Genomic DNA, 13,593 nt, shown 5'->3' with positions numbered 1-13,593 from the left:
AATAACGTATTATGACGAACTGTGTGTAATAAGATCAGGTCAGTTTATTTTTATTTTCAGTTTTGTTGTCTTTAACTGTTGCATTAAAATATGCAATCAGCTTGATGGTTCAGAACATAAAACACTCTAAAAGGAATGTAAAAGTGTTTATTAATTCCCCATTTCAAGACCGTTCATGCTTGTCTTTATCTTCCTGTAGGAGCTAGAAATGATGACACGGAGCAGCAAGTGGAAGGTATGGAGAGGAACAAAGATTACGGTGAGGATTACGATTACTCAATGCAGATGCACCGCAAACTGTTCTCTGTCCAGAAAAATGGCAGAATCAGAAAAAAAAGAGAAGATGGGAAAATAGACGTCAGATTAGAACAGATGAACCATGACAACCAAGCTAAGGAAATCCAAAAACTGCCTGAAGAACCTCAGAACGATCCAGAGGAACCACAGCACCAACTGAGAAGGAAGAAGAAAAAGAGACGCCCTCAACAACACCTGAAGCACCAAAACTACCTTCAAAATGGACCTTCTGAGGGGAAGACCCATGACCAGGGAAAGGAAAAAGACTCTGTGGTTGCACAACAGATTCAGAATAATGTCATGGAGAAGATACCTGATCAGCAGACTCCAGGACCAGCTCAGAAAGAAGACCGCTGGAGGTCAGAGGTGAAACATCATATGGACCAATCACTTAGTCAGGCTGGTGGAATTGAGCTCCACCCGCTTAAAGCACCACACAGCAATAGTAGCGAGGGAAATCCAAACCCTGTTGCATTCAGAGACAGAGATATTCCAATGGAGAACATACAAGAAGTCAGTGAGTTGAAGAAAAGATTAGTGACCAACCCTGCCATGTTTGATGAGGTCCAGAATGAACGTCATGACCTTGTGAATCGGATGGGTAATCAGAAAGTCTTTTTGGGAGGACATGTGGACAAGGCATCCAAGAACTCATTAGATGTGGTAGAAGTAAAGAAGAAGAAGAACAGTACAGATGAACGACCATCTTTGGATGGGGATGAAGTCAAAGCAGAAGCAATGATGAAGTCCAAACACCCAAAAGGTAAAGCAGAAAAGGCTGTGCATGTTTTGAAGGACGATCCTAAAAAGGCTGTAGTAGATGACAACAATGAAAATGAGATACAGGACAATGCAATACATATAGAAGAGACTGAAGATGGACGAGATGGAGATGCTTGGGTGGATGATGGTTTCTCGGAGGAAGAAGACTATGACCTCTTCAATAAGGCTTTGTTTGACGTGGAAGTCAAGTGGAATCAGACATTCCAGGCTAAACCCCTAGATCTGAATGCCATGCGCTCCGATTGGATCGATCTGAAATGTAATGTGTCTGGAAACTTGCTACTCTACGAATCAGAAGCATTGTCCATAGTCGAAGCTTTCATGAAGAAACTAAACAAGAAATATCCAAGGTAGGCTGACTGTTACAATTGTTTTGAATCAATTATCCCATTACAATATGCAGAATATGACTCTCTGAGCTGTTTAGAATGGAATACTAGCATACTACAGTGTACACTGCAGTGTACCGCATGCCATTTTATTAACAATATTATGTGAAACTTGCATTAATAAGGTAACATTTCTTTGTATGGATTTGTAACATGCTTACTATATACTACACATTATACACTACCGTTTAAAAGTTTGAGGTCAGTAAATATTTAGGGCCCGAGCACCGATGGTGTGAGGACCCTATTGTAATTGCTCTGTCAATTATTCTTCTTCTCTGAAATGAATCGCATTTTTGAGGGCCTAAACATGCTCGAAAACTCATAAAATTTTGCACACGCGTCAGAAGTGGTGAAAATTTACATCTGAAATGGGTTTCAGTATTAGGTGTGGCAAAATGGCTCTATAGCGCCACCTATAAAATTTCAATTAAGTGCCCTTCGTGCTACGTTTCACGTACAAGTATGAAATTCGGTAGACACATGTAACAGCCCAATACGTACAAAAAAGTCTCTGGGTGCAAATTTTGAAAACCCAACAGGAAGTGAGATATTTTAAATTTTCTCTGCAAAATGTTTGCATTTTTTGCCATTTCCAGACGTTGTACTTTAACAAACTCCTCCTAGAGCTTTAATCAGATCAACATCATATTTGGTTAGTCTAATCTAAAGGCCTTGGCGACGTTAAATTGTGAAGATCTTGAGTTTTCGCTGAAGGGCATGTCCGTGGCGGCCTGACAAATTTCAATGTTTCACCATGAAACAGGAAGTTGTTGTAACTCGGGCATACAATGTCCGATCTGCCCCAAACTTCACATGTTTTATTAGAGTCTTGGCCTGAAGACATCTACAGTATCTCACAAAAGTGAGTACACCCCTCACATTTCAGCAACTATTTTAGTATATCTTCTCAAGGGACAATACTATAGAAATAAAACCTGTAGAGTAGTCAATGTGCTGCTTGTATAGTAGTACAGATTTACTGTCTTCTGAAAATAACTCAACATACAGCCATTATTGTCTAAATAGCTGGCAACAAAAGTGAGTACACCCTAAGTGATAACAGCTCTACGTCTTTTAACCATGCAAAGCCACATGTCCTATTCATCATGTTCATGTTTTTGTCTGCTTGATAGGACCATACAAATTTGCGTATCTTGTATTAGATAAGTTAAAATTTGGTGCTTTGAGTACAATCCTTTCATACTGACCACTGGATGTTCAACATGGCACCTCATGGCAAAGAACTCTCTGAGGATTTGAGAATTAGAATTGTTGCTCTCCACAAAGATGGCCTAGGCTATAAGAAGATCGGTAACACCATGAAACTGAGTTACAGCACAGTGCCCAGGGTCATACAGAGGTTTTCCAAGACGAGTTCCACTCAGAACAGGCCCCGCAAGGGTCAATCAAAGTAGTTGAGCCCTCGTGCTGTTCGTCAGGTGCAGAAGCTGGCTTCAAAAAACAGATGCATGAGTGCTGCCAGCATTACTTTAGAGGTTGCAGAAGCAGAAGGTCAGCTTGTCAGTGCTCGGTTTGCATAGCTGTCGTCCTAGAAAGAAGCCTCTTCTGAAGCTGGCTCACAAGATAGCCTGCAAACAGTTTGATGAAGACAACCTGTCCAAGAGCATGAATTACTGGAACCATGTCCTGTGGTCTGATGAGACTAAGATAAACTTGTTTGGCTCAGATGGTGTCCAGCATGTGTAGCAACGCCCTGGTGAGAAGTACCAAGAAAATTGTGTCTTGCCTACAGTCAGGCATGGTGGTGGTAGCTTCATGGTCTGGGGCTGCATGATTGCTGCTGGGACTGGGGAGCTCTGCTTCACTGAGGTAAACATGGATTCCAGCATGTACTGTGACATTCTGAAGCAGAACATGATGCCATCCCTTCAGAAACTGGGCTGAACGGCAGATTTCTAACATTATAACGACCCCAAACACATCACCAAGATGACAACTGCCTTGCTGAGGAAGCTGAAGGTGAAGGTGATGGAGTGGCCAAGTATGTCTCCACACCTAAACCTTATTTGAGCACCTGTGGGGCATCCTCAAGCGGAAGGTGAAGCGCCATGTGTCTAACATCCAGCAGCTCCGTGATGTCATTATGGAGAAGTGGAAGAGGATCCCAGCAACAACCTGTGCAGCTCTGGTTTATTCCATGCCCAGAAGGATCAAGGCAGTGCTAAATAACAATGGTGCTCACACAAAATATTGACACTTTGGACACAGTTTTGACGTGTTCACTTAGGGTGTACTCACTTTTGTTGCCAGTTATTTAGACAATAATGGATGTATGTTGAGTTATTTTTAGAAGACAGTAAATCTGTACTACTATACTAGCAGCACATTGACTAATCTAAAGTATATACAATTTTCATTTCTATAGTATTGTCACTTGAAGATATATTAAAATGGTTGCTGAAATGTGAGAGGTGTACTCACTTTTGTGAAATACTATATGCCAATATAAAGTTACAGTCATAGCGCCACCTGTGGGCAACAGGAAATTACATGTTTTACACTGTGATTAACTCATCATAGAGATTTAACCAGATCAACATCATATTTGGTCAGTCTAATCTTAAGACCTTAGCGATGTTAAATTGTGAAGATCTTGAGTTTTCTCTGAAGGGCGTGTCCGTGGAGGCCTGACAAAGTCTGATGTTTCACCATTAAAGAGGAAGCTGTTGTAACCCAGTCATACAATGTCCAACTTGCCCCAAACTTCCCGTGTGATAAGAGTCCTGGCCTAAAGACATCTATATGCCAATATTCGGTTAGTCATAGCGCCACCTGCTGGCAACAGGAAATGGCATGCTTTACACTGTAATTCACTCCCAGAAACACATTTGTATATGCCATGATGTACCAAACATACTAGAAACACGTTAAATCATGCAACACTTGGCTAAGTGCTAATGTATGCGATTAACGCCACGAAATAGGAAGTTGTTGTAACTCAGACATACAATGTCCAATCTGCTCCAAACTTACATGTTTGATAATAGTCCTGGCCTGAAGACAGCTACATGGAAATATTCAGTTACAGTCAAAGCTCCACCAGTTGGCAGCAGGAAGTGTGGCACATCGAAATGACTTTGCCATATTTCTCCTGTATTTACTCACTTACATGCATGTCGCCCACTGTTCATTGTTTTCCTAAGACCACCGGGTGGTGGTGGCCCCAGGTGCGAGGGCCCTTTCATCACTGCTTGCAGCTTTAATTTTTGATTGTTTTTTGAAAAACATTAATACTTTTATTCAGCATGGTCACATTAAATTGGCCAACATGACAGTAAAGACATTTATAATGTTACTAATGATTTCTATTTCAAATAAAGGCTGTTCTTTTGAACTTTCTATTCATCAAAGAATCCAGAAAAAATAAATGTTTAACAGTTTCCACAAAAATGTTAAGCAGCACAACTCTTTTCAACATTGATAATAATAAGAAATGTTTTTATTAATGATGCTAAAAATTCAGCTTTGTATTAGAGGAATACATTACATTTTAATATATATTTAAATAGTAAGCAGTCAATTTAAATTGTAATAACATTTCTTAATATTACTGTTTTTACTGTATTTTTGATCAATAAATGCAGCCTTGGTGAGCAGAAGAGATTTCTTCCAAAAACATTAATAAAATCTTGCCGGCCCTAAACTGAATGCCAAAAGTTCATACAATTTAAAATGCTATATTCACTAAAGAATAAAAAAAAAAATATATATATATATATATATAGTATTTTAAATTGTATGCACTTTTGGCATTCTGATCAAACAAAAAAAAATTCATATTTCCGGTTCACCATCATGAAAATTGGAAGATCAAATCAAAAGCATTTCATTTTGGAATACAGTATGTCACATGGTATGCTTTGGTCCTATAGTATTGCATACAGAGTAACAATCGTATGAGTAGCATGGTAATATGCCATTTGATTTATCTCTGACATAAATTTGTGTGTGTATGTGTGTAGGCAGTTCACTCTAGATCGTATTGTGAATGTTGAGAAGAAGCCTGATTTTAATCGGGGCAGTAGATATCTACTGGAACTGGACCTGCTGGAGGCTTCAGCACACCATCTGCGCCTGGTTCAGTACATCTTTGTGAAAAGAACTGGTGTTAGGGATCAGGGTGCAGACTTTAAGCTTTGCAATCCATATAACTTCTACTGGAACCCGACTGCTACTGTCCACTTCATCATCCCAGGTAAGACTCTCTCATATAGAGAAGAATGAAGAACCAGATTTTCTGGATTGTATTCAAGATGCTTTCTTACTAAGAAATATGAGTTGTGCTTGTCTGTTACTGGCACAATCCAAACATACCTTTTATTACACCAGCATATTTAAACAGTTCTGATTCATATCTTTATGCATAATTGTCTATTTAAAAATCCTCTCTGCAACCTTCTGTAACATTATGATTATCATAAATCATATCATGCTTATATATATATATTCTATTTGAATATATTTTCAAATGTAATTTATTCCTGTAATGGCAGAGCTGAATTTTCAGCATCATTACAGCATCTTCCGTGTCACATGATCTTTCAGAAATCATTTGCTGCTCAAGAAACAGCTGTTGCATATTCTTGTGGAATATGTAATTTTTAACAGTTCTTTTAAGGGGATGCTCTGTGTTGGCTGGGTTCTGTGCACATTTAATGTCTGCTTCATTCTGTCTGTGTTTGTGTGTCTGCAGTGAAGAACCAGGCCCGTTGGGTACAGCAGTTTATAACTGACATGGAGAAGTTATACCACACCACTAGAGATCAGAACTTCAACATCATCATTGCTGACTATGAAAGCACTGATATGAACATAGAAAAAGCACTACAAAACTCTTATTTACCCAGGTACATTTACAGGTTTACAAACACATGCTTAGTAGAGTGATCCCCTGAACTTCATGAGTTTGATTCCTTGATCATATGGCACGTTGTCATCTCATGCTTCTGTAGCTATCATATTTAGGGGTTCAAGCACGAAGTGCTGAAACCCTATTGTTATTGCTTAGATTTTTATTATATTATCAAGTGTCTTATATCATTGGAATCCTTGGCTCAAGACGGACAAAAAAATCCGCCTGGAAAATTTTTCCGCCATTATGAATTTTGTCCAAAGCCTACTTTTGCGAACAAGTCCTAGGTTTTTCACCCGATCGGAACGAAACCAGTGCAGGACAATTCTCTGGACTTTCTAGATGAATAATTATCAAAAAAAAGTTTACCCTTTGCGTAGCTATAACAAGGTCATTTAGAAAATGGGCGTGGCTAAATATACCCAAAAGCCTATAAAGCCTAAATGAAAACTCAGAACTTCATGAAAATAGGTGAGCACATGCAGCATATGACTGTAAACAAGCATGTCAATTTTTGTGTAGATCGGACCATACGTGGCACTATAACCGTTAAAAACCTTTAAAAAAACATATGTTTTTAATGGTTTTAGCTGAAAATGTATATAACTTTGGGTGTGGTTGACTTATTTTCACGGGAGTCACGTTCTTAGACTCCTGAAACCTTGCCGAGTCCAACGATACCAGACTTGCCAGGTTTCGGCTTATGGTTTGTGCAACGTTGTGATTTAGCGTTTAAAAAACTTTTGCGAATATCTTCGAAACCGTTAGTCCGATCGAGACGAAACCACTGTAGGAAACACGGAACCTAAGTTGGTTTACTAAGTGTATAAGCCCAAATGTCAAAACTTTGATAGGAAGTGGTAAAAAAGTCCAATCAAAGTCTCTCATGGGTCATTTTTTTTATGCTCTCATATATAGAAATGTCTATAACTTCAAAACCAAATGAGATATTTTCTTCAAAATCAACACGCATATGTATGAACACTCTGTGGACACCCAAAAAAAGTGGGGAAGATCACACAATAGGTGGCGCTATGACTGTCAAAAAACCTTTAAAACAATATTTTTTCTATAGTAAATTGCCTGACACTGTTATTTTGTGCCACTAGATGGCAGCAGAAGGCCACTAAAATAGTTCAAGGTTTCAAGGTTTTGTCATTTATAATCCCTTTAAACTATATAAATCCTTATAATAACATTACAAATCACATTTTGTCAAGTTTTACCACTTCATTTGTTCATTTCTCTGTGTTAGTTTTAGCATATATCATAACTGTTCCTCTATGATTTAGGTGGTTACATGCTTGCTAAATAAAACAATTCCTTTTTATGCATTTGTGCTTAAAGGGCCTTAAATGCTTGAACCCCGATAAATGCTGCTCGCAGCTTTTATTTTATTTATTATTTTGCATGATTCTTCTAAAAGAGTGTTTTAATGGGATAGTTCACCCAAAAATGAAAATTGTCATCACTTACTCACCCTCAAGTTGTTCCAAACCTGTATGAGTTTCTTTCTTCTGTTGAACACTAAAGAAGATATTTTAAAGAACATCAGTAATCAGACAGTTGACTTACATAGTATTTTTCCTACTATGGAAGTCAATGGCTACCGTCAACTGTTTGATTACCAACATTCTTTAAAATATCTTATTTAGTGTTCAACAGAAGAAAGAAACTCATACAGGTTTGGAACAACTTGAGGGTAAGTAAGTGATGACAATTTTCATTTTTGAACTATCCCTTTAAAGACACAGTTTTAATGATTCATGTACTTCAAACCTTGTAAAATGAGACCTCACTTTGACTGCTTTTCTATTGTGTGTCCTCTATTTCAGGTATCAGTACCTCAGGCTAAGTGGAAAATTTGAGAGATCAGCAGGACTGCAGGCAGGAATTGACCTCATTACTGTAAGTTTAAGACACACAATCACTTACACGCACCACACTTGCACAAAATATGCTTGAATTTCTAAAACTTGTTTTCAAAACATGCCATGAAATCCAAGCTGATGGATGTCACTCATTTAAAGTCTGTCTCTCTGTCAGGATGATCACAGCATTGTGTTTCTTTGTGATCTGCACATCCATTTTCCACCTGGCTTCATCGACACTGTGAGAAAACACTGTGTGGAGGGACGCATGGCCTTTGCTCCCATAGTCATGAGACTGAACTGTGGCGCTACACCTCTGGAGCCTGATGGTACAGTCTTTACAAACATGAGATAATCTAATAAAACTGTCAAATACATCATAGAGAATTAGATTCGCTTTGTACATCAACAAATACAATACCTTTCAAAAGTTTGGGCTCTTTAAGACTAATATATTTGAAAGAAGTCTCTTATGCTCACCAAGGCTACATTTTATGTGATACATTAAAAACAGGAATATTGTGTAAAAAAAATAAATAAATATATATGATTACAATTCAAAATAACCGTTTTCAATTTTAGTAAGCTTTATTTATTCCTGGCAAAGCTGTATTTTCAGCATCATTACTCCAGTCTTCTGTGTCACATGATCCTTCAGAAATCATTCTAATATGCTGATTTGCTGCTCAAGTAACATTTCTTCTTATTTGTGCTGCTTAATAGTTTTGTAACTTATTGAGTAGAAAGTTCAAAAGAACAGCATTTATTTGAATAATTTGTAACAATTATATATGATATTACTTTGATCAATTTAATGGGTCCTTGCTGAATAAAAGTATAAAAAAAAGACCCCGAAATTTGATGTTTAAATTCACAGCTGAACCACTGAATACCAGATACACAGTGTGTGTTTAATGTGCAGGTTATTGGGAGGTCAATGGCTTTGGACTTCTGGGCATTTATAAATCAGACCTGGACTCCATTGGGGGCATGAACACCAAAGAATTCACTGACCGCTGGGGCGGAGAGGACTGGGAACTACTAGACAGGTCAGTCGTGAGACAATACACTAATATCAAAATAATACAAACCATAATCACAAAGCAGATCGGGCTGCAGAAGTCTGGCTGATTTTCATGATTTATATAGTGTATATCAGTCCAATATATCGGTTAATATTAGAGATTTCTCAAGTTATTGGTATCATCATTATTTAATTGTGTATGCTCATTACTCCTATTTTTACATTTAGATTACCGTCAGCTAACTCTCACTTGAAGTTAATCATCAAAAACAGTAATTATTTAATAATACTGTTAAATCTTATTTTTAGTGAAATCTTTAAAGGGTTAGATCACCCAAAAATGAAAATTCTGTCATTAATCACTTATCCTCATGTCTTTCCACACCCGTAAGACCTTCTTTGGAAGACAAATTAAGATGTTTTTGATGAAATCCAAGAGGTTTTTTTATCCTCCATTGAAAGCAACATAATTACCATCATTCAAGGTCCAGAAAAGTAGTATTGTAGCCCATGTGACTTCAGTGGTTCAACCTTAATGGTATGAAGCGACGAGAATACTTTTGTGCGTTCGGACATAAACATGGAAGCTCTGCACTGCGTTAACTGCATAGAAGACTGACGGGAGAGAAGAAATTGTTGAATAAAGTCGTTATTTTTGTTTTGTTTTGGCACACAAAAAGTATTCTCGTCGCTTCATAACATTAAGGTTGAACCACTGTAGTCACGTGGACTAATTTAACGATGTTTTTACTACTTTTCTGGACCTTGAATGACAGTAATTACGCTGCTTTCTATGGGAGATAAAAAAACATCTTGGATTTCATAAGAAATATCTTAATTTGTGTTCCGAAGATGAACGAAGGTCTTACTGGTTTGGAACGACATGAGAGTGAGTAATTAATGACAGAAATTTAATTTTTGGGTGAACTAACCCTTTAACTAAATCTTTAGCTAATCTTAGTCAGTATCCATTTTTCATACTGAACATTATGATGTTGTGATTTCTAATTTCACTGGTAATGTTTAAAGTAGTTTTTTTCTTTTTCTTTTTTTTTTAGGCTTTTATTTATATAAAAATAAAGCTTAATAGATATATTTTATAATATAAAATTGTACTAAAATAGTATATTAAAGATTTTTTATTTAAAAAAAATAAAAAAAATAAAGTATTTAATATATATATATATATATATATATATGCACAGTTTTATTTCTTTTTAGTTATTTTATATAAAGCATGTATGGAATATGCTATATACATAAACTTGCCTTGCCTTTCCTATAATATTGATAATGGCTATTATGATAATGCAAGAGGTGAGCACTCTGTAAAGTCTACTCCAGCACATCCCAAAGACTTTCAATGAAATTAAGGTCTGGACTCAGAGGTGTGAAAATGATTCTTCATGCTCTCTGAACCATTCTTTCACAATTTTAACCCTGGTGAATCTTGACATTATCATCCTGGAATATGGCCATGATGTGTCTTCCTACATGGTTGTTTAAGAAATGAAAAGCTACACACTTCATCAAGTAGGGTTAGAAGAACTGCTGCCAAACATATAACATGCTAGAAACATAATAATCACTGTAATAATGATCCATCCATAGACTCTTAAGTATTTGCCTATTAAAATCCAAACAGTGACTTTTTTTTTGGCCGGGCAGTGTATATAAAATGAAAATAATTCAGCTTATCATGCCGGACAGAAATTTAATATCAGTGCATCCTTAATGTTAAAGATTATTTGGTGTGTGAAGTGCCTTGTGTTATCTGTGGTCTCAAGGATCCTTCAGGGTGGTCTGGAGGTGGAACGTCTCTACCTGAGGAACTTCTTCCATCACTTCCACTCAAAGCGTGGAATGTGGAATCGCCAGATGCTGCGCAAAACGTAACCATTTCAACAGTCTCGCCGCTGCTGAGCACCGGTTACTATGGCACTTTAAACGTTTGGTGAACCTCAGGACATTCCAGATGTGCGTTCCAGATCGCATCTGATTGAAGGTGATTTTGAGGTGAAAATTAGTGGAAACAAATGCAGAGACTCAGGAAAAGGATGTCTGTGATGTTTGTTTGAAGATAAGTTATTCAACATCTCCAGCTGCTATGGGATCATTTCCAGAGTTGAAAAGTTTCTCTACTGCCAACTACACTGTCAAGGGAAAAAAACGTAAAAAGGAATAGGTGCAGGTCATTTATGGTTTCAGCATCACTTTGGTGTTGTCTTCACTTCCAGGTCAATAATATGCCTTCAGTTGCCTCTGGCTAAGTATTCTGTTCTGAGAGACAGAAATGTGACGTTCAATGAGATGTATATACTGAGAAAAGAAATGTGATTTTATTCAGGTAGATGAGTGTTTTGGGTGAGGGGTTTGACTTTGCACACTATTATGTGTTGTATGCTGTGTGACCTCTTCCATCACTGTGGCCTAAACCAAAGAGATGTGCAATATTCCCAGAGGCACGGAGTGTGCAGATAGTTTTTGAAAAGTGAATTCATTCAAGTTAGAAATGCTGTTCCGTTTTCAGGCCAATCGCATAAAGCCTGTCAAATACACGCTGTCATATCTCGTCCCCAAAATACAAAAGAAAGAAATAAGACCTTTTCCCCCATAATTTTCATGAAAATTAGGCATGTTTCACTCCCAAATTCTTAATATAATGCAGAGAATAAAGAAATATTATTATAAATTAAAAGTCTGATTTAAAGGTAAAAAAAAAAAACGTTTTGTTATTGTAATACAGCACAGAAAAACTAAAAGATAAAACATTATTTCTATTAATGAGAATTTTTAGTGCAGACGTGGTTAATTGTCATTAAACATACTGTCAAAGTACCTTCATTGAAGGCTTCATTTTCTTTATGCAAAATATAATTTTGGGGGGATGGAGGTATAGGTTATGAAATGGCCTTGTTTTTGTGATATTTGCCGTTTTTGTGATATTTGCCATTTTTAAAGTGAAATTCAAGGTGTTTTGATGATGAAAATGCCCCTTTTTTCTGCAAAAGCAAGGTATTTTCTTGAGTTTCATTCCTGAGCAGGCAGTTTTTCTGTTCATGACACATTCCAGCCATTAAATCCGGCTCATGTCAATTTAGATTGAATCAACCCTCTACAGTATTACTTTAAAACATATTAGATCTTAATAATATTCATCAAAAACCCTTTAGGGGTTTATGAGTTTGTACTCTGATGAATTACTGCCCAATGAAAGCTGATGTAAGCCATGCTCACTTATTTATAAGTGCCTTATGCTGTTTCATTTCAAGGAAATCCGATGGAAATATCAACTGTACACTTTGTTTTATGTGGGGATTTGGTGCCGTTTTTTCAGAGATTCTTTTTAATAGTTATACACATGCTCTAAATGTTACTGCCTTGCTGTTTTTTATATATATATATATATATATATATATATATATATATATATAAAGGTAATGCATTGTAGATCTGACAGTCAATAGTGTGTTACTTACAAAATCAATAGTTTTTTTTATTATTTTTTCCATAAATTTTTATATGAAGGATCTTGTTGGAGGCAAAGTAAAAATGACTTGTTTATGCAGATCACAAACAACCTTAAAATAAAATGTTTCTTCAGGTTTCCGTTTTGGTGTGTGTTTATGACCATCACTGAGCCACAGCACAATCTTTATCAATTTTTTGGTCATCCATCTTCGCCCTGGAAGATGAAAAGTAGAGTCATATTTGTGATTAGCAGTGAAAAGATTGTTTTTCAACTGCAGACTTTTTTTTTTTTTTTTTTTAAATATACGCAAATAGATGGAGAAAATAGAAAATCGAAAAAAGAAAAGTAAAATATAAATAAAATGCTATATTACTGGTTCAAGTGTTGACGAAAAAGATATGTCTTTAGCATTTTTTTGCAAATGGCTAAAGACTAAGCTGCTCGGATAGAGCGTGGTAGGTCATTCCACCAACCAGGAACAGACCAGGAGAAGGTCCGTGAGAGTGATTTTGTGCCCCTTTGGGATGGCACCACAAGACGCCGTTCACTTGCAGAACGCAACTGAAACGAGAACAAACGCGACTTGCCACGTGAATACAGTAAACAAACTTTCCTAGCAACGACACAGCACTAAAATCAAACTACAAATAACACAAAAACACTTCCTCCTGTTGCTTGGCTGAATAAACTCAACTTAAAGATTTTAAGTTTATTCCACTCATTCAATTTGAATTCAGGTAACTTAAGTATATAGCTAAATGGTTTGAGGAAACTGATTGCCAGCTTAAATGGTTCAAGTTCATTAAACTGAAAGTAATAAGTTAGTAGAACTTAAAATTTTTGTGACAAGTGGGGTGGGAGCCGTGGAGGCAGAGCAAGGC

The 13,593-nt window shown here is 36.8% G+C and overlaps 1 protein-coding gene across 1 annotated transcript in view; it reads left to right on the top strand.

Annotated features, from left to right (window-relative positions):
- b4galnt3b (beta-1,4-N-acetyl-galactosaminyl transferase 3b) overlaps window positions 1-12,845 on the top strand; it is a 29,971-nt gene extending 17,126 nt beyond the window's left edge. The window contains exons 14-20 of the mRNA XM_051869858.1: window positions 200-1,430; window positions 5,456-5,688; window positions 6,187-6,340; window positions 8,181-8,253; window positions 8,392-8,545; window positions 9,139-9,265; window positions 11,028-12,845. Coding sequence (XP_051725818.1) covers window positions 200-1,430; window positions 5,456-5,688; window positions 6,187-6,340; window positions 8,181-8,253; window positions 8,392-8,545; window positions 9,139-9,265; window positions 11,028-11,136 — 2,081 coding nt within the window. The 3' untranslated portion in view covers window positions 11,137-12,845. The remainder of the gene's footprint in view (window positions 1-199; window positions 1,431-5,455; window positions 5,689-6,186; window positions 6,341-8,180; window positions 8,254-8,391; window positions 8,546-9,138; window positions 9,266-11,027) is intronic.
- The last annotated feature ends 748 nt before the right edge of the window (window positions 12,846-13,593 follow it).

The sequence above is a fragment of the Ctenopharyngodon idella genome, chromosome 18, assembly GCF_019924925.1.
Source record: "Ctenopharyngodon idella isolate HZGC_01 chromosome 18, HZGC01, whole genome shotgun sequence".
NCBI classification, from domain to species: domain Eukaryota; kingdom Metazoa; phylum Chordata; class Actinopteri; order Cypriniformes; family Xenocyprididae; genus Ctenopharyngodon; species Ctenopharyngodon idella.
This window is presented reverse-complemented; position numbering and strand designations above follow the sequence as displayed.